The 22,088-nt window shown below is 45.1% G+C and overlaps 1 protein-coding gene across 2 annotated transcripts in view; it reads left to right on the top strand.

The window, feature by feature from the left end:
• Positions 1-22,088, top strand: part of LOC120978911 (putative ferric-chelate reductase 1) — a 102,375-nt gene that overhangs the window by 21,071 nt on the left and 59,216 nt on the right. For both annotated transcript variants that reach the window (XR_005774205.1, XM_040407335.1), the window contains exons 6-8: positions 2,974-3,159; positions 10,339-10,440; positions 19,854-20,001. Coding sequence is in view for 1 of the 2 variants with exons in the window: in XM_040407335.1 (XP_040263269.1) it covers positions 2,974-3,159; positions 10,339-10,440; positions 19,854-20,001 (436 nt within the window). In the remaining variant the exon portion in view is untranslated. The remainder of the gene's footprint in view (positions 1-2,973; positions 3,160-10,338; positions 10,441-19,853; positions 20,002-22,088) is intronic.

The raw sequence follows: 22,088 nt of genomic DNA, 5'->3' as shown, positions 1-22,088 counted from the left end.
TAATGCTGCCACCCTGCCTGATTTATTTATTTTTTTAAATATTGCTCCTGTGCCCCCCTGTAATTTTCGCGCTCAGTATGCTTCTCCCTGACTGTGATGCGATCCAATCACAGCAGAGAGCGTCACAGCCAGGGAGAAAAAAAACTCACCTTCTCACTGGCTGTGATGCCCTCCGCTGTGATTGGATCGCGGCACAGCCAGGAATTAGGAGACACCCATTAGGAAACCCTGGCGTCTCCTCCTCCCTGTACTGATGCTCAGTATTGGCATACTGAGTGCGAAATCGGCAGGGGGACACAGCGGGGCGTAGGAGCGATATTTAAAAAAATCAGGCAGGGTGGTAGCATCAGCTACAAGTAAAGGTATTTATCCCAATTAATATAAACCCATGAAAGGTCCTCTTTAACTCTGATCTCTGACCTTACAGTATAAACACTTACTAATAATAATGTGGCTTAGGCTAGTTTCACACTAGTGGCAAGGAACTCCGGCAGGCTGTTCAGGCGGGTGAACATCCTGTCGGATCCGTGCTGCCACTAGTGCACTCGTGCCCCCTGACTACCACTCTGGCCCCATCGACTATAATGGGGGTGGGCCGGAGTTCCGGCGGCAGCGCGGCAAACATGTCGAAAGGCGGGCGGAATAAAACGACGACATGTCGTCGTTTTATTCCGGCCGCCCCTCACGGCATGTATGCCGCGCTCCCGCCGGAACTCCGGCCCGCCCCCATTATAGTCAGTGGGGCCGGAGCGGTAGTCCGGGGGCACGAGTGCACTAGCGGCAGCACGGATCCGTCAGGATGTTCACCTGCCGGAGTTCCTTGCCGCTAGTGTGAAAGTACGCCTAAAGAGGACCTGTCACCACAAAATGCAATGCAATTTGAAAGCACCATGTAAAAGAGCAGGCGGTGCTGAGCAGATTGATATATAGTTCTGTGGGGAAATGATTCAGTAAAACTTGTAACTTAGGCTACTTTCACACTTGCGTTGTTCTTTTCCGGCATAGAGTTCCGTCACAGGGGCTCTATACCGGAAAAGAACTGATCAGGTATGTCCCCATGCATTCTGAATGGAGAGTAATCCGTTCAGTTTGCATCAGTATGTCTTCAGTTCAGTCGTTTTGACTGATCAGGCAAAAGAGAAAACCGTAGCATGCTACGGTTTTATCTCCGGCTAAAAAAACTGAAGACTTGCCTGAATGCCGGATCAGGCATTTTTTCCCATAGGAATGTATTAGTGCCGGATCCGGCATTCAGAATACCGGAATGCCGGATCCGTCCTTCCGGTATGCGCATGCGCAGACTGAAAAAAAGGTGAAAAAATAAATGCCGGATCCGTTTTTGCCGGATGACACCGGAAAGACGGATCCGGCATTTCAATGCATTTTTTCGACTGATCAGGCATTTTTAAGACTGATCAGGATCCTGATCAGTCTTACTAATGCCATCAGTTAGCATACATTTTGCCTGATCCGGCAGGCAGTTCCGGCGACGGAACTGCTTGCCGGATCTCTCTGCCGCAAGTGTGAAAGTAGCCTTATACATTTATATCTTTTTTCACTCCCTGTGAACAGCTATCGGTACAGGATGGGGTGTTATCAGTGATTGATAGCATTGTGTGTATAAGTGAGCCTACAGAGATAGTAGTCAGTCACTGATTACTCCTCCCTCCTGTACCAATAGTTTTTTACAGAGCTGCAAAAATGCAGACATATAAATGTGTAAATTACAAGTTTTACTGAATCTTTTCCCACAGAAATATATATCAATCTGCTCAGCTTCTCCTGCTCTATAACATGGTGCTGTCAGATTGTATTGCATTTTGTGGTGATGGCAGGTCCTCTTTAAAGAAGTGTTTATGACCTTATAGTAATTGATTCGCCTTAGAGATAAGGTTTATTAGACACAAAGTGAAGATGAGAGTATGATTCTCACAGCTAGACAAATAGTTAACCCTTTGTGACAGAACAGTTCAATATTGTTTAAAGATCAATTGAAAAAAATGATTTTTAGCCCAAAATGAATAAAATGCAATCTTATTTGCTTTTGCAGCTGCTGTCTGGCATTGTGTGCTGCTGTTTAATTTACTTGTCCCCAGAATACCCTAAGGCTGAGTTCACACGGGCGAGATTTCTGCGCGGGTGCAATGCGTGAGGTGAACGCATTGCACCCGCACTGAATCCGGACCTATTCATTTCTATGGGGCTGTGCACATGAGCGGTGATTTTCACGCAACACTTATGCGTTGCATGAAAATCGCAGCATGCTCTATGTTGTGAGTTTATCACGCAACGCAGGCCACATAGAAGTGAATGGGGCTGAGTGAAAATCGCAAGCATCCGCAAGCAAGTGTGGATGCGGTGCGATTTTCACGCATGGTTGCTAAGATGACAGTCTATTCACTGTATTATTTTAACATGGTGGTGATGGACCATGTGATGTGACGTCACCACAGGTCCTTTAGCTGGCAGCTCATGATTAAAGAAGTAAGGAGATCGGCAACTACGCGATCAAGAGGAGAAGGTGAGTTAATTAAAAAAAAAAAAATTAACCCTCAATTGACCTTCTACTAAGCATTCTGTATTAAAGAATGCTATTATTTTCCCTTATTACCATGTTATAAGGGAAAATAATTACATCTACACAACACCGAACCTAAACCTGAACTTCAGTGGAGAAGTTCGGGTCTGGGTACCACAGTCAGTTTTTTATCACTCTAAAAACTGAACAACGGAATGCAATCGCAGTCAAAACTGGCTGCAATTGGGTACCTACTCGCGCGGGTTTGCCACAATACACCCGGGACGCCTCCTGAACAAATCCGTCATGCCCGTGTGAACCCAGCCTAAGTCCTTTTCTTGTTGTGTTGTCCATAGTTAATTGATTGCATATTTATGAGGAGTTTCTGCATTATGTTAGATTTAAAATAATGTGCTGAGAATGACAATAATCCTCATTTCCTTTTATTTGTATAGTTGAAGATGTCTAACACCACATGTGGTTCTCAGAAGTTCTGCTTCTCTGAGCCAACAAACTGCAGTCCTGATGCCAACAACTGCCTCTTCATGTCCGCAGTTCCCGCTAACACTGGATATGTGTTTGAGATGAGCGGCCCTACATCTGGATATGTGGCTATTGGGTTTTCTGATGATCAAGAAATGGTGCGTGAACATTTTATATATTTTTTTAATAATTTATTGCCTTTTATTTTGCCTTTTAACTTTTTCCACCTTTACATACTGTCTGACATCAGTCTGAGTCACTGTCATTTGAGATACTGGTTCAGTTTTCGTAAAATGTTCTCTTTAGAAAAATCACACAAAAACAAGAGAGACCTATTCTGTCTTGAATAAAAGACTTACAGATGTACAGTATTTCCTCATGGGCTACTATAGGTGCTACATGATGCCTTGTACGGAGCCAATATACCCCAGCGTGCATGAGCACTGACTCTTGGTTCTAGGTTTAGCCAGATGAATGCTGTTCAACTTTTCTGGACTAGCAGTAGGTCTAACCCATATGATGCCAAAAAGGCATGAACTAGAGTGCATGTAAAGGGAGGTTCATAATAGTTTATTGAAGAGCAGAATATGGCAAGTATTTTCTTCCTACAGCAGCACCTGATCATGTCTGTACAGGGGCATCTAGGCCTGGCATTAGGGGGGCAAATTGGGCAATTGCCCAGGGTCCCCATCCCTAAGGAGGGGCACCTGCTCAGCTGCACCACTGACACTGGGAACATTGCATCCACTGTGCACAACGAATATTGTGTGGCACTCTGCAACAACAAGTGACTACAGACTAGGACTTACACTGCAGGAGCTAAAGGACCCGTGATGACGTCTCCATAATGTGATCAGTGCAGGAGGCAGAGCTCAGTTGGAATGAAGGACCTGTGATGTGATGATAATGGAAGTGGCTGGAGAGCGGATGTAATATTATTTACATGCAACTGTATGTTGGAGGGGCTGGGGCATTATAATTTCTGGGGCACTACAGAGAGAACATTATAACAGCAGGGTGCATTATAACTACAGTTGTGCACTGCAGAGGGGCATTATAAATACTGGGGGCACTACGGGGGGAATAATTACTGGGGCTACTACAGGGAGCATTATAAATACTGGGGGAACTGTAAGGGGCATTAAAACTACTGCAGTCATTATAGGGGCCTTATTACTACTGGGAGCTCTGTAGGAGCACCTTATAGATCAGGCTTATTTCTCCTGAGGGCACCATTATAGGCATTATTACTGCTGCGGGTGTTAAGGGAGCCTTATTACCTTTGGAAGCACTATAGGGGGCCTTATTTTTTGTTGGTGGCTCTAGTAGCATTATTACTAATGTGGGGGCATTATTATTATTGGGTACAATATGGAGGGCTTTTCTACTAATGGAGGCACAGTTGGGGAGCATTAATTAATATATATACAGTTGCAAGAAAAAGTATGTGAACCCTTTGGAATGATATGGATTTCTGCACAAATTGGTCATAAAATGTGATCTGATCTTCATCTAAGTCACAACAATAGACAATCACAGTCTGCTTAAACTAATAACACACAAAGAATTAAATGTTACCATGTTTTTATTGAACACACCATGTAAACATTCACAGTGCAGGTGGAAAAGGTATGTGAACCCTTGGATTTAATAACTGGTTGAACCTCCTTTGGCAGCAATAACTTCAACCAAACGTTTCCTGTAGTTGCAAATCAGACGTGCACAACGGTCAGGAGTAATTCTTGACCATTCCTCTTTACAGAACTGTATTAGTTCAGCAATATTCTTGGGATGGTGTGAATCGCTTTCTTGAGGTCTGGACTTCTTCGGGTTGAGGTCAGGACTCTGACTGGGCCACTGCAGAAGGCGTATTTTCTTCTGTTTAAGCCATTCTGTTGTTGATTTACTTCTATGCTTTGGGTCGTTGTCCTGTTGCAACACCCATCTTCTGTTGAGCTTCAGCTGGTGGACAGATGGCCTTAAGTTCTCCTGCAAAATGTCTTGATAAACCTGGGAATTCATTTTTCCTTTGATGATAGCAATCCGTTCAGGCCCTGACTCAGCAACGCAGCCCCAAACCATGATGCCCCCACCACCATACTTCACAGTTTGGATGAGGTTTTGATGTTGGTGTGCTGTGCCTCTTCTTCTCCACACATAGTGTTGTGTGTTTCTTCCACACAACTCAACTTTAGTTTCATCTGTTCATAGAATATTTTGCCAGTACTGCTATGGAACATCCAGGTGCTCTTGTGCAAACTATAAACGAGCAGCAATGTTTTTTTTGGACAGCAGTGGCTTCCTTTGTGGTAACCTCCCATGAAATCCATTCTTGTTTAGTGTTTTACGTATCGTAGATTCGCTAACAGGGATGTTCGCATATGCCAGAGACTTTTGTAAGTCTTTAGCTGACACTCTAGGATTCTTCTTCACCTCATTGAGCAGTCTGTGTTGTGCTCTTGCAGTCATCTTTACAGGACAGCCACTCCTAGGGAGAGTAGCAGCAGTGCTGAACTTTCTCCATTTATAGACAATTTGACTTACCATGGACTGATGAACAGCAAGGCTTTTGGAGATACTTTTATAACCCTTTCCAGCTTTATGCAAGTCAACAATTCTTAATCGTAGGTCTTCTGAGAGCTCTTTTGTGCGAGGCATCATTCACATCAGGCAATGCTTCTTGTGAAAAGCAAACCCAGAACTGGTGTGTGCTTTTTATAGGGCAGGGAAGCTTTAACCAACACCTCCAATCTCATCTCATTGATTGGACTCCAGTTGGCTGACACCTCACTCCAATTAGCTCTTGGAGATGTCATTAGTCTAGGGGTTCACACACTTTTTCCACCTGCACTGTGAATGTTTACATGGTGTGTTCAATAGAAACATGGTAACATTTAATTCTTTGTGTGTTATTAGTTTAAGCAGACTGTGATTGTCTATTGTTGTGACTTAGATGAAGATCAGATCACATTTTATGACCAATTTGTGAAGAAATCCATATCATTCCAAAGGATTCACATACTTTTTCTTGTAACTGTATATATACAGGGAGTGCAGAATTATCAGGCAAGTTGTATTTTTGAGGATTAATTTTATTATTGAACAACAACCATGTTCTCAATGAACCCAAAAAACTCATTAATATCAAAGCTGAATATTTTTGGAAGTAGTTTTTAGTTTGTTTTTAGTTTTAGCTATTTTAGGGGGATATCTGTGTGTGCAGGTGACTATTACTGTGCATAATTATTAGGCAACTTAACAAAAAACAAATATATACCCATTTCAATTATTTATTTTTACCAGTGAAACCAATATAACATCTCAACATTCACAAATATACATTTCTGAAATTCAAAAACAAAACAAAAACAAATCAGTGACCAATATAGCCACCTTTCTTTGCAAGGACACTCAAAAGCCTGCCATCCATGGATTCTGTCAGTGTTTTGATCTGTTCACCATCAACATTGCGTGCAGCAGCAACCACAGCCTCACAGACACTGTTCAGAGAGGTGTACTGTTTTCCCTCCTTGTAAATCTCACATTTGATGATGGACCACAGGTTCTCAATGGGGTTCAGATCAGGTGAACAAGGAGGCCATGTCATTAGATTTTCTTCTTTTATACCCTTTCTTGCCAGCCACGCTGTGGAGTACTTGGACGCGTGTGATGGAGCATTGTCCTGCATGAAAATCATGTTTTTCTTGAAGGATGCAGACTTCTTCCTGTACCACTGCTTGAAGAAGGTGTCTTCCAGAAACTGGCAGTAGGACTGGGAGTTGAGCTTGACTCCATCCTCAACCCGAAAAGGCCCCACAAGCTCATCTTTGATGATACCAGCCCAAACCAGTACTCCACCTCCACCTTGCTGGCGTCTGAGTCGGACTAGAGCTCTCTGCCCTTTACCAATCCAGCCACGGGCCCATCCATCTGGCCCATCAAGACTCACTCTCATTTCGTCAGTCCATAAAACCTTAGAAAAATCAGTCTTGAGCTATTTCTTGGCCCAGTCTTGACGTTTCAGCTTGTGTGTCTTGTTCAGTGGTGGTCGTCTTTCAGCCTTTCTTACCTTGGCCATGTCTCTGAGTATTGCACACCTTGTGCTTTTGGGCACTCCAGTGATGTTTCAGCTCTGAAATATGGCCAAACTGGTGGCAAGTGGCATCTTGGCAGCTGCACGCTTGACTTTTCTCAGTTCATGGGCAGTTATTTTGCGCCTTGGTTTTTCCACACGCTTCTTGCGACCCTGTTGACTATTTTGAATGAAACGCTTGATTGTTCGATGATCACGCTTCAGAAGCTTTGCAATTTTAAGAGTGCTGCATCCCTCTTCAAGATATCTCACTATTTTTGACTTTTCTGAGCCTGTCAAGTCCTTCTTTTGACCCATTTTGCCAAAAGAAAGGAAGTTGCCTAATAATTATGCACACCTAATATAGGGTGTTGATGTCATTAGACCACACCCCTTCTCATTACAGAGATGCACATCACCTAATATGCTTAATTGGTAGTAGGCTTTCGAGCCTATACAGCTTGGAGTAAGACAACATGCATAAAGAGGATGATGTGGTCAAAATACTTATTTGCCTAATAATTCTGCACTCCCTGTATATATTTATAGATTTTTTTGGTCTTCATGATAGTATTTGGGGGCATTGGGGTGCACAGTATTGGGGGTAGCAGCAGGATAATGGTTGAGGCACTATGTTGGGGAGGATGAAAAGTAAGGAACTTAAGATGTCTGTATAGCAAACTCTGCAGAGACGTCTACATCAGAGGAGGGGACATAAGATATATTTAGTGCTGCAGTTTTCTGGCTTGGGGAAAGTTGGATTGACAGCATAGGATAGGCTGCAGCATCAACAACTTTGACCGGTGGGAGTCTGAGCGCTGAGACACCCACTGATCTCTAGAAGGAGGAGAGAGAAGTATTTGCATACCATGATCTCTCTTCACTGTAGGAGGTGGGCTCAATAGAAGTCCATGGGTCCACCTCCCTTTCATCTCCTGCAGTGAGGAGAGACAGAGATGTACAAATGCTTCTTTCTCCTCACTTTAGTAATCAGTGGGCATCTCGGCACTCAGGTCCCCTCCTATCTAAACTTTTTATATGTCTTTATGATATATCAAAAGTTTTATGAAAACCCAGTGACCCTTAAATTTTATTGTCTGAAATAAGATATATTGCATGTCCCTTCTTGCTGCCGCTCCATGATCCTCAACACTGCCTCCCATTGAAATAATTGGGAGGCAGAAAGGATGTGGCCGGCAGCAGGTTTTAGGCAGAATTTCAGCACAGCTATCCATGCCAAAATTCCACTGTTAAAGGGAGTCTTTCACCTAATCTGAGCGTTTTAGACCGCTCAGATCAGGTTATAGACTCTTTGATCCTCATTACAATGGTACCTTTCTTTTCTGTGTCCCTCATCCACATCATGAAAAAAAACACTTTTTAAACGTATGCAAATGAGGTTCTGAAGGTGCCCAGGGGCGGCGTTACTGAGCAATGTTCCCAGAAAAACACACCTATTTCAGCCCTCTGGCCCGCCCTTCTGTCCTATTACTACCTCCCTCCTCTGCCTCCATCCGGCGGACGTCATGAGCGGCAAGAAAAGAAGTCAGGCTGGGAACTGGCCCACACCTGCTTACTGCCATGCCCATTATGGGCAGAGGAACAGCTTTTCATATTATGCATGCGCCGGCCAACTAAAGACAGCTGGCCCGCCGTCCTCTGGTGCCGCTCGTGACTTTTGCCGGCTGGAGGCGAAGGAGGTAATAGGACAGAAGGGTGGGCCAGAGGGCTAAAAGAGGGGTGTTTTTCTGGGCAAATCGCCCATTAACGCCGCCCCTGGGCACCTTCAGAAGCTCATTTGCATACATTTAAAAAGTGTTTTTTTTTTTTTTTTTTCATGATCTGGACGAGGGACACAGAAAAGAAAGGTACCATTGTAATGAGAGTCAAAGAGTCTATAACCTGATCTGAGCGGTCTAAAACACTCAGATTAGGTGAAAGACTCCCTTTAATGCCATGAAGTGAACGTCCCCTTTGTCTTATATAATCCAATGGTTACTCCGAATTAAAAACTAATGTGTAAAATTGAACTTTGCAAAGTTTTTAGATTTTTGGAAATGCAGAAATGTGTTAAATAAATGACAATTTACACAGTCGAGGCACATTACTATGATCACTTCCTACTTTCTACTTAAGCAGTGTAATGCTCATGAAAGAAGTCATGTGTCATGAGCTGGCTCAGTGGGTATATAAGGTGTGATAGGCTGTCTGCACACATATCCCTCATTGCTGTCATTACAAAAAGGGATGATTATTGGCTTTCGGGCCAAGGGTGGTAGTATTTCTGAAACTGCAGTTTGTGAACTGTTTACTTGCTGATGTGATAAAAGTGAGTGGACAGATGGCACCATTGTGAATTAGCAACGTGGAAACTTTGGAGACTGAGGGTGGATTGGCTTGCTACAGTGAAGCAGCTCATTACCAAAACAGCAGTTTGTCAAACCCTACTGTCTATGGGGCTCTGACGCAGTAGACTGATTGTCACTGCACCTCTGCTAATGGAGTTGCACCAGCAGAAAAGACTTCAATTTTCAGTATCAGAATTGAACCTCCAATTAGCAAAGGGTTGTCTTCAATGGATCATGTATTCTGCTTCATCAAACGGATAGATGTTGCCGTGTCAGGGGAGAAACTTCAGAGAACAAACACCCACCCTGAAACCCATGCTGGAAGAACACAAGCTGATGATGGAAGCAGTGTGATCTGGGGAATGTTTTCGTGGCATTCTCTGGGCCCATTCATCCATGTGTAAGGAACTCTCACCTATTTTGTGTATGGATCCATCCATGCAGATTACATACAGCCATATGTGCTGATTGTCTTTCTTGGGGTGGATGAGATCTTCCAGCAAAACAATGTCACACAACTAGGAAAGTCTGACATTGGTTGGGAGAGCATGACCAAGACTTCCATGTACTACCGTTGACACCCTAAATCCCCAGAGTTCAACCCAACTGAGCATCTGTGGGACCACCCTGATCATCGTGTTCACTCTATGGATCCTTCACCACGCAACCTCCAGCAGCTGTGGGATGCACTGCAGTCAGCATGGTCCCATATACCTGTGACTACTAGGACCTTACTGAGTCACTCCCAGATGCTGTCCACGCTGCACATGGGGGTTACACTGGATATTAGCTGGTGGTCATAAGAATGTGACTTGACTGTATATGTTGAGATTCAAATACTGAACATATTGTAGAGTATACTGTAATTTATTTTTAACAGAATTAAAAGTTACAATATATCCCATTATGTTTTCTAGGGGAACGATGATGTTTATATTTGCACCATGACCTCTACAGGATCCATTTTGGTACAGAGAGCTTACACTACAGGAAAAATCGCTCCAACACTCAGAAACTCTGTAAGTCTGTTTTAAAAATATGCATTGAATACTAGGATTTAAAGAACATACCTCTCATTTCTGAAGGGTCAGGCTTCATTTTCTTTTATAATTCCTCCTAGCAAACCATTCAGATAGTAGCAAACAGATTGCTGTAACTTTAGACCTTGCACATATAGGGCAGTTTTTAAAACCTTTTTCATCCAAGACGGTTTATGGACAGGGCCATACAACCTATGCTATTAGAATGACATATGGAACTACAGGTCTCAGCTATCTTCTTGAATTTGCCAACTATTGCCAAACTACTATACCCAATAAAATCATTTAACTCTCTGCCCAATTATACATCCTGTCCCTGCCTTATACATATGATCTTTCCAATTGAGATGTAAAATGCCATTTCATGCTGCAGAAGCTGGCTGTTTAGCTAACAGATGATTGCCATGTAAGTTATACCTTAGTTTAAGGTGAGACCACGTGCCGCACTTTTTTCTGAATATTACAGAAAACTGTGTGGAAGCACCTTGGACTGTCAGATGTACAGTCGTGGCCAAAAGTTTTGAGAATTACATAAATATTGGAAATTGGAAAAGTTGCTGCTTAAGTTTTTATAATAGCAAATTGCATATACTCCAGAATGTTATGAAGAGTGATCAGATGAATTGCATAGTCCTTCTTTGCCATGAAAATTAACTTAATCCCAAAAAAACCTTTCTACTGCATTTCATTGCTGTCATTAAAGGACCTGCTGAGATCATTTCAGTAATCGTCTTGTTAACTCAGGTGAGAATGTTGACGAGAACAAGGCTGGAGATTATTATGTCAGGCTGATTGGGTTAAAATGGCAGACTTGACATGTTAAAAGGAGGGTGATGCTTGAAATCATTGTTCTTCCATTGTTAACCATGGTGACCTGCAAAGAAACGCGTGCAGCCATCATTGCGTTGCATAAAAATGGCTTCACAGGCAAGGATATTGTGGCTACTGAGATTGCACCTCAATCAACAATTTATAGGATCATCAAGAACTTCAAGGAAAGAGGTTCAATTCTTGGTAAGAAGGCTTCAGGGCGTCGAAGAAAGTCCAGCAAGCGCCGGGATCGTCTCCTAAAGAGGATTCAGCTGCGGGATCGGAGTGCCACCAGTGCAGAGCTTGCTCAGGAATGGCAGCAGGCAGATGTGAGTGCATCTGCACGCACAGTGAGGCGAAGACTTTTGGAAGATGGCCTGGTGTCAAGAAGGGCAGCAAAGAAGCCACTTCTCTCCAACAAAAACATTAGGGACAGATTGATCTTCTGCAGAAAGTTTGGTGAATGGACTGCTGAGGACTGGGGCAAAGTCATATTCTCCGATAAAGCCCCTTTCCGATTGTTTAGGGCATCTGGAATAAGGCTTGTCCGGAGAAGAAAAGATGAGCGCTACCATCAGTCCTGTGTCATGCCAACAGTAAAGCATCCTGAAACCATTCATGTGTGGGGTTGCTTCTCATCTAAGAGAGTGGGCTCACTCACAATTTTGCCCAAAAACACAGCCATGAATAAAGAATGGTACCAAAACATCCTCCAACAGCAACTTCTTCCAACAATCCAACAACAGTTTGGTGAACAACAATGCATTTTCCAGCACGATGGAGCACCGTGCCATAAGGCAAAAGTGATAACTAAGTGGCTCGGGGACCAAAACGTTGACATTTTGGGTCCATGGCCTGGAAACTCCCCAGATCTTAATCCCATTGAGAACTTGTGGTCAATCCTCAAGAGGCGGGTGGACAAACAAAAACCCACTGATACTGACAAACTCCAAGAAGTGATTATGAAAGAATGGGTTGCTATCAGTCAGGAATTGGCCCAGAAGTTGATTGAGAGCATGCCCAGTCGAATTGCAGAGGTCCTGAAAAAGAAGGGCCAACACTGCAAATACTGACTCTTTGAATAAATGTCATGTAATTGTCGATAAAAGCCTTTGAAACGTATGAAGTGCGTGTAATTATATTTCACTACATCACAGAAACAACTGAAACAAAGATCTAAAAGCAGTTTAGCAGCAAACTTTGTGAAAACTAATATTTGTGTCATTCTCAAAACTTTTGGCCACGACTGTAGATCATCAGTCAACACTCACTGGGGCTCTCGTAGATTTAAGTTTTTGGTGCAAGGAGACGTGCCTGAATTAATAATAGGCGTCTGCCCCTTAAAGGTTTCTTTGGGAATTAAGAAAGTGAAAATACTTAATATAGTAAATGGGGCTGGAACGGACTTCCAGCGGCACACATGGGCTAGTGTTAGTACGGATCCTGCCGAAACAGCCTGCCGGACGCTGCTGATGGTAATGTGAAAGTAGGCTAACACTCACTGGGGTTCTTGTAGATTTGAGTTTTTTTGTGCAAGGAGGGGGGCAGGGGTTCTCTGGGAATCAAAAAAATGTAAATACTTAAATATGACTTTATTATAGATATATATCCAAATCCATTTCATTAGCTATAATGGCTTGTTTGTCTGGGCAAATAAAATGGCCGCCGTCCTATTAGTACACACAAAACCTGCCCTAATCACACAGGACAAGTTACTTCACATCACTGAGCTAAAGAGCTGCCTCATCCTCCTCTCTGCTCTGCTTGTCATGGATTATGTCCCTGAATACAGCTCATAACTAGGGATGAGCGAACCCGAACTGTATAGTTCGGGTTCGTACCGAATTTTGGGGTGTCCGTGACACGGACCCGAACCCGAACATTTTCGTAAAAGTCCGTGTTCGGGTTCGGTGTTCGGCGCTTTCTTGGCTCTTTTTGAAAGGCTGTAAAGCAGCCAATCAACAAGCGTCATACTACTTGCCCCAAGAGGCCATCACAGCCTTGCCTACTATTGGCATGGCTGTGATTGGCCAGTGCAGCATGTGACCCAGCCTCTATATAAGCTTGGGTCACGTAGCGCTGCACGTCACTCTGCTGATTCAAGCATAGGGAGAGGTTGCTGCTGCGACGTTAGGGCGAGATTAGGCAGATTAACTCCTCCAAAAGACTTCATTCTGTGATCGATCTGCAGCTGTGGATCATTGAACTGCTAATATTGACTTGCTCACTTGCTCATTGACTATCACCAAGTGTATTTAACCATCAATAGTGTGGTTATTTTGTGCTATATCCTACATCAGCTGCAGGCTGAGCCTGTGTCACCGAAATGCATTTAACCATCAACAGTCTGGTTATTTTTTGGCCATATACTACATCAGCTGCAGGCTGAGCCTGTGTCACCAAAGTGCATTTAACCATCAACAGTCTGGTTATTTTTTGGCCATATACTACATCTGGTGCAGGCTGAGCCTGTGTCACCCAAGTGCATTTAACCATCAATAGTGTGGTTATTTTTTGGCCATATACTACATCAGGGGCAAGTTGAGCCTGTCACCCAGCGCCTAAAAAATAGACCTGACATTTCTATTCAACCAAATTTGTACTGTTTTAGCTGGTCAAGTTATTTGTAGTGACCGTAAAAGCACAGTTTTTGTTCTGGGTTGAAAAACTATTCCCAAATTTGCCATTCTCAAAATAACTAGTTTCTGCTATATGAGGCCTACTTGAAATCTATCCCAAAAAGGATATCTTACATTGAAGGTGCTGATAGTGTCATTCAGAAAAACCTAAGACACACGCTACCGTGCAGATAGAAGTCTAATTCTGTGATTAAACCTATACCTGTCACACAGCGCAAAAAAAAACAGGCCTCACATTTCTATTCATCCAAATCTGTACTGTTTTAGCTGGTCAAGTTATTTGTAGTGACCGTAAAAGCACACTTTTTGTTCTGGGTTAAAAAACTATTCCCAAATTTGCCATTCTCAAAATAACTAGTTTCTGCTATATGAGGCCTACTTGAAATCTATCCCAAAAAGGATATCTTACATTGAAGGTGCTGATAGTGTCATTCAGAAAAACCTAAGACACACGCTACCGTGCAGATAGAAGTCTAATTCTGTGATTAAACCTATACCTGTCACACAGCGCAAAAAAAAAAGGCCTCACATTTCTATTCAACCAAATCTGTACTGTTTTAGCTGGTCAAGTTATTTGTAGTGACCGTAAAAGCACACTTTTTGTTCTGGGTTGAAAAACTATTCCCAAATTTGCCATTCTCAAAATAACTAGTTTCTGCTATATGAGGCCTACTTGAAATCTATCCCAAAAAGGATATCTTACATTGAAGGTGCTGATAGTGTCATTCAGAAAAACCTAAGACACACGCTACCGTGCAGATAGAAGTCTAATTCTGTGATTAAACCTATACCTGTCACACAGCGCAAAAAAAAACCAGGCCTCACATTTCTATTCAACCAAATCTGTACTGTTTTAGCTGGTCAAGTTATTTGTAGTGACCGTAAAAGCACACTTTTTGTTCTGGGTTGAAAAACTATTCCCAAATTTGCCATTCTCAAAATAACTAGTTTCTGCTATATGAGGCCTACTTGAAATCTATCCCAAAAAGGATATCTTACATTGAAGGTGCTGATAGTGTCATTCAGAAAAACCTAAGACACACGCTACCGTGCAGATAGAAGTCTAATTCTGTGATTAAACCTATACCTGTCACACAGCGCAAAAAAAAAACAGGCCTCACATTTCTATTCAACCAAATCTGTACTGTTTTAGCTGGTCAAGTTATTTGTAGTCACCGTAAAAGCACATTTTTTGTTCTGGGTTGAAAAACTATTCCCAAATTTGCCATTCTCAAAATTGTGGTGAACGGGAACAATGAGGAAAACATCTAATAAGGGACGTGGACATGGTCGTGGTGGTGTTAGTGGACCCTCTGGTGCTGGGAGAGGACGTGGTGTTCTGCCACAGCCACACGTCCTAGTAAACCAACTACCTCAGGTCCCAGTAGCCAGTAGAATTTACAGCGATATTTGGTGGGGCCCAATGCCGTTCTAAGGATGGTAAGGCCTGAGCAGGTACAGGCATTAGTCAATTGGGTGGCCGACAGTGCATCCAGCACGTTCACATTATCTCCCACCCAGTCTTCGGCAGAAAGCGCACAGATGGCGCATGAAAACCAAGCCCATCGGTCTGTCACATCACCCCCATGCATATCAGGGAAACTGTCTGAGCCTCAAGTTATGCAGCAGTCTCTTATGCTGTTTGAAGACTCTGCTGCCAGGGTTTCCCAAGGGCATCCACCTAGCCCTTCCCCAGGGGTGGAAGAGATAGAATGCACTAACGCACAACCACTTATTTTTCCTGATGATGAGGACATGGGAATACCACCTCAGCACGTCTCTGATGATGACGAAACAAAGGTGCCAACTGCTGCGTCTTTCTGCAGTGTGCAGACTGAACAGGAGGTCAGGGATCAAGACTGGGTGGAAGACGATGCAGGGGACGATGAGGTCCTAGACCCCACATGGAATGAAGGTCGTGCCACTGACTTTCACAGTTCGGAGGAAGAGGCAGTGGTGAGACCGAGCCAACAGCGTAGCAAAAGAGGGAGCAGTGGGCAAAATCAGAACACCCGCCGCCAAGAGACTCCGCCTGCTACTGACCGCCGCCATCTGGGACCGAGCACCCCAAAGGCAGCTTCAAGGAGTTCCCTGGCATGGCACTTCTTCAAACAATGTGCTGACGACAAGACCCGAGTGGTTTGCACGCTGTGCCATCAGAGCCTGAAGCGAGGCATTAACGTTCTGAACCTTAGCACAACCTGCATGACCAGGCACCTGCATGCAAAGCATGAACTGCAGTGGAGTAAACACCTTAAAAACAAGGAAGTCACTCAGGCTCCCCCTGCTACCTCTTCTGCTGCTGCCGCCTCGGCCTCTTCTGCTGCTGCCGCCTCGGCCTCTTCTGCTGCTGCTGCCGCCGCCTCGGCCTCTTCCTCCGCCTCTGGAGGAATGTTGGCACCTGCCGCCCAGCAAACATGGGATGTACCACCAACACCACCACCTGCGTCACCAAGCATCTCAACCATGTTACACGGCAGCGTTCAGCTCTCCATCTCACAAATATTTGAGAGAAAGCGTAAATTCCCACCTAGCCACCCTCGATCCCTGGCCCTGAATGCCAGCATTTCTAAACTACTGGCCTATGAAATGTTGTCATTTAGGCTGGTGGACACACACAGCTTCAAACAGCTCATGTCGCTTGCTGTCCCACAATATGTTGTTCCCAGCCGGCACTACTTCTCCAAGAGAGCCGTGCCTTCCCTGCACAACCAAGTGTCCGATAAAATCAAGTGTGCACTGCGCAACGCCATCTGTGGCAAGGTCCACCTAACCACAGATACGTGGACCAGTAAGCACGGCCAGGGACGCTATATCTCCCTAACTGCACACTGGGTAAATGTAGTGACGGCTGGGCCCCAGGCGGAGAGCTGTTTGGCGCACGTCCTTCCGCCGCCAAGGATCGCAGGGCAACATTCTTTGCCTCCTGTCTCCTCCTCCTCCTACTCAACTTCCTCCTCCTCTTCTTCCACCTGCTCATCCAGTCAGCCACACACCTTCACCACCAACTTCAGCACAGCCAGGGGTAAACGTCAGCAGGCCGTTCTGAAACTCATATGTTTGGGGGACAGGCCCCACACCGCACAGGAGTTGTGGGGGGGTATAGAACAACAGACCGACGAGTGGTTGCTGCCGGTGAGCCTCAAGCCCGGCCTGGTGGTGTGCGATAATGGGCGAAATCTCGTTGCAGCTCTGGGACTAGCCGGTTTGACGCACATCCCTTTCCTGGCGCATGTGCTGAATTTGGTGGTGCAGAAGTTCATTCGCAACTACCCCGACATGTCAGAGCTGCTGCATAAAGTGCAGGCCGTCTGTTCGCGCTTCCGGCGTTCACACCCTGCCGCTGCTCGCCTGTCTGCGCTACAGTGTAACTTCGGCCTTCCCGCTCACCGCCTCATATGCGACCTACCCACTAGGTGGAACTCCACCTTGCATATGCTGGACAGACTGTGCGAGCAGCAGCAGGCCATAGTGGAGTTTCAGATGCAGCACGCACGGGTCAGTCGCACTGCGGATCAGACCCACTTCACCACCAATGACTGGGCCTCCATGCGAGACCTGTGTGCCCTGTTGCGTTGTTTCGAGTACTCCACCAACATGGCCAGTGGCGATGACGCCGTTATCAGCGTTACAATACCACTTCTATGTCTCCTTGAGAAAACACTTACGGCGATGATGGAAGAGGAGGTGGCCCAGGAGGAAGAGGAGGAAGAGGGGTCATTTTTAGCACTTTCAGGCCAGTCTCTTCGAAGTGACTCAGAGGGAGGTTTTTTGCAACACCAGAGGCCAGGTACAAATGTGGCCAGACAGGGCCCACTACTGGAGGACGAGGAGGACGAGGATGAGGAGGAGGTGGAGGAGGATGAGGATGAAGCATTTTCACAGCGGGGTGGCACCCAAAGCAGCTCAGGCCCATCACTGGTGCGTGGCTGGGGGAAACACAGGACGATGACGATACGCCTCCCACAGAGGACAGCTTGTCCTTACCTCTGGGCAGCCTGGCACACATGAGCGACTACATGCTGCAGTGCCTGCGCAACGACAGCAGAGTTGCCCACATTTTAACGTGTGCGGACTACTGGGTTGCCACCCTGCTGGATCCCCGGTACAAAGACAATGTGCCCACCTTACTTCCTACACTGGAGCGTGATAGGAAGATGCGCGAGTACAAGCGCACGTTGGTAGACGCGCTACTGAGAGCATTCCCAAATGTCACAGGGGAACCAGTGGAAGCCCAAGGCGAAGGCAGAGGAGGAGCAAGAGGTCGCCAACGCAGCTGTATCACGGCCAGCTCCTCTGAGGGCAGGGTTAGCATGGCAGAGATGTGGAAAAGTTTTGTCAACACGCCACAGCTAACTGCACCACCACCTGATACGGAACGTGTTAGCAGGAGGCAACATTTCACTAACATGGTGGAACAGTACCTGTGCACACCCCTCCACGTACTGACTGATGGTTCGGCCCCATTCAACTTCTGGGTCTCCAAATTGTCCACGTGGCCAGAGCTAGCCTTTTATGCCTTGGAGGTGCTAGCCTGCCCGGCGGCCAGCGTTTTGTCTGAACGTGTATTCAGCACGCCAGGGGGCGTCATTACAGACAAACGCAGCCGCCTGTCTACAGCCAATGTGGACAAGCTGACGTTCATAAAAATGAACCAGGCATGGATCCCACAGGACCTGTCCATCCCTTGTGCAGAATAGATATTAACTACCTCCCCTTAACAATATATTATTCTACTCCAGGGCACTTCCTCATTCAATACTATTTTTATTTTCATTTTACCATTATATTGCGGGGCAACCCAAAGTTGAATGAACCTCTCCTCTGTCTGGGTGCCGGGGCCTAAATGTGTGACAGTGGCCTGTTCCAGTGGTGGGTGACGTGAAGCCTGATTCTCTGATATGACATGAAGACTGATTCTGCGCTGACATAAGGCCAGATTCTCTGTTACGGGACCTCTCTCCTCTACCTGGGTGCCTGGGCCTAAATATGTGACAGTGGCCTGTTCCAGTGGTGGGTGACGTGATGCCTGATTCTCTGCTATGACATGAAGACTGATTCTGCGCTGACATAAGGCCAGATTCTCTGTTACAGGACCTCTCTCCTCTGCCTGGGTGCCTGGGCCTAAATGTGTGACAGTGGCCTGTTCCAGTGGGGGGTGACGTGAAACCTGATTCTCTGCTATGACATGAAGACAGATTCTGTGCTGACATAAGGCCAGATTCTCTGTTACGGGACCTCTCTCCTCTGCCTGGGTGCCGGGGCCTAAATGTGTGACAGTGGCCTGTTCCAGTGGTGGGTGACGTGAAGCCTGATTCTCTGCTATGACATGAAAACTGATTCTGCGCTGGCATGAAGCCAGATTCTCTGCTATGGCATGAAGAGACTGATTCTCTGCTGACATGAAGCCAGATTCTTTGCTATGGCATGAAGAGACTGATTCTCTGCTGACGTGAAGCCAGATTCTCTGCTATGGGACCTCTGTCCAATTGATATTGGTTCATTTTTATTTTTTTAATTTTTATTTTAATTCATTTCCCTATCCACATTTATTTGCAGGGGATTTACCTACATGTTGCTGCCTTTTGCAGCCCTCTAGCTCTTTCCTGGGCTGTTTTACAGCCTTTTTAGTGCGCAAAAGTTCGGGTCCCCATTGACTTCAATGGGGTTCGGGACGAAGTTTGGGTCGGGTTCGGATCCCGAACCCGAACATTTCCGGGAAGTTCGGCCGAACTTCTCGAACCCGAACATCCAGGTGTTCGCTCAACTCTACTCATAACATCTTCAGCTGAGTCTGATTTTATTTTCTTAATTCCCGGAGAACCCCTTTAATAAGTTCAACACACAGGGGATAAAGACTGCTGTATGGGAATACTAGTCTTGGTAAAACTTCCCAATTATTTTTGAAATTGATCATTAAATGGCATTTTATTTGTGTTGCAGAGCACAGCCGAATCAATAGTGTCATCCTATAAAGATGGCGTATTGAAATGTTCCTTCATTACTGCAGACAGCATCTCACTACAACAACGATCAAGTGGAAATCCCACCTACTATGTCTTCCTGGTCAGGGGCCCATCAAGTGCTGATGGTAAGTAAGAGAAATAGAAACCTATTGAGTTGCTTACACAATGAAATAGTCTATTTTTTTTTTCCCCACTAAATTATTTTGGTCTTTATATTTGAGTGAGTTCTTAAAGGGAATGTGTTATCAGAAAATGATCTATTGTTTAACATATTTTTGAAGAATTTTTTATTGTTTTTAATTTCCCATTTCATTATTTATAATTAAACAAAAAAAATCCAGCAGTTTTCGCACTGGCCACTAAACCCAATAATAGGTATCACTTCTTGGTCTAGACAGATCACTGTACTGCAGTTATCGGCTTATCATGACAGGTGGGTTTAGAATGGCATATATGACCTCTATGAATAGAGAACACTGGATCTCAAATTTACGATAGGTGATTGTCAAAGCTTATATATTCTTTCCTTGTATAATGACTAATGTTGGGTGAGCATGCTCTGCCAAACAGTTTTTTACTCGAGCATCGCGATGTTCGGCCGAACACCGTGTGTGCACGAGCGCGATGCTCGAGTCTCCTTCTCGCACGTTTGTTGCCTGCTACGCAGCCAATAAATGTGCTCGGAGGTACTGGCACTCACTGTAATACTGTAGCCATGTTGGCTACTGGCATTACAGTGATTGGCTGGCTGGAACACGTCATCGGGTGCTATGAAGCACCCGATGACACGTGGTTCGGCTCAGTCTTAGTCAGGGAGAGCTGCAGCAGAAAGGACAGATAGTGTAGGGACAGGAATTGGTTTGTTTTTTAGGCAGGATTTACTGGTGAAAGGTGTTAGAGACCCAAAAGTCCTTTTAAGGACTACTGTTTTATCTGGCTGCCATATATATTATTAACGCAACCTGCGCTAAATTGCGTGCAAGTGTTTAGTCGCTGCTGACAGTGACGCAACCTCTGCTACATCTGGTGTCACATGTGCGCTGTGAAATTCAGCGCAATTGTTTGGCCGCTGGTGGCAGCGACATTACCTGTGCTACATCTCCTGTATAACGTTTGCCCATCCTAAATATCAGTGACATTCACTCGAATTTTTTCGCTGCTGGTGGCATTCAGTCTAATTTATTCGCGCATACAAAACCTGCGCTACTGTACGTGTGACATACTTGCAAGCATATATACCATTTTAATATGCTGAAGGCGAGCAGTAAGGGACGGGGAAGTGGCCGTGCTGCTGATGGTGCACGCAGAGGCAGTGTCCCTGTGCATGGTGATACTTTGCCTGCTGCCAGAGCACAAGAAACACACTCATCCACGATACCCAGCTTCATGTCCCAGTTTGCAGGACGGCACAGGACATCACTCTCGATGTCACACCAGTGCGACCAGGTGGTCGGTTGGTTTGCATCAGATAATGCTTCCAGTCGGTTAACCTCTTCCGGACACATGACGTACCGGTACGTCATGTTGTCCCGGTACTTAAGGACAAATGACGTACCGGTATGTCATGTGTATTTCCGATCACGGCGGGCAGTGATCGGAACCCGGTGCCTGCTCAAATCGTTGAGCAGGCACCTTGGCTAAATGCGCGGGGGGTCCTGATCGCCGCAAACCGCAGGTCAATTCAGACCTGCGGTTTGCGGCTTTTCAATCTTGTGGCGATCGGCGGTGCCATCGAGTCCCCGTGAGGCTGTAGGGGGGACCTATGGCATTAAAGTCAACGCGATGCCTTCCTGTGACGAGCCTGTGAAATGCAGCCCCCTGGATCTCACAGGCTGGAAGCTGTATGAGTAATACACACAGTATTACTCATACAGCCAATGCATTCCAATACAGAAGTATTGGAATGCATTGTAAAAGGGATTAGACCCCAAAAGTTGAAGTCCCAAAGTGGGACAAAAAATAAAGTAGAAAAAAGTTGAAAAAATTAAGTTTTCCCCCCAAAAAATTAAGTTTCAAGTAAAACTAAACAAACGTAATTTTCCCCAAATAAAGTAAAAAAAAATTGGTAAAAAGACATATTAGGTATCGCCGCGTCCATATCGACCGCCTCTATAAACGTATCACATGACCTAACCCCTTTTTACGGTGTAAAAAAAAACAAATCACAAAAAGTGTAATAGCAAACGATCAAAAAGTCATATTTACCCCAAAA

This window comes from Bufo bufo, chromosome 9 (genome assembly GCF_905171765.1).
Source record: "Bufo bufo chromosome 9, aBufBuf1.1, whole genome shotgun sequence".
Taxonomy (NCBI): Eukaryota; Metazoa; Chordata; class Amphibia; order Anura; family Bufonidae; genus Bufo; species Bufo bufo.
Note: the sequence above shows the minus strand (reverse complement) of the source record. Positions and strands in the feature narration are given on the sequence as shown.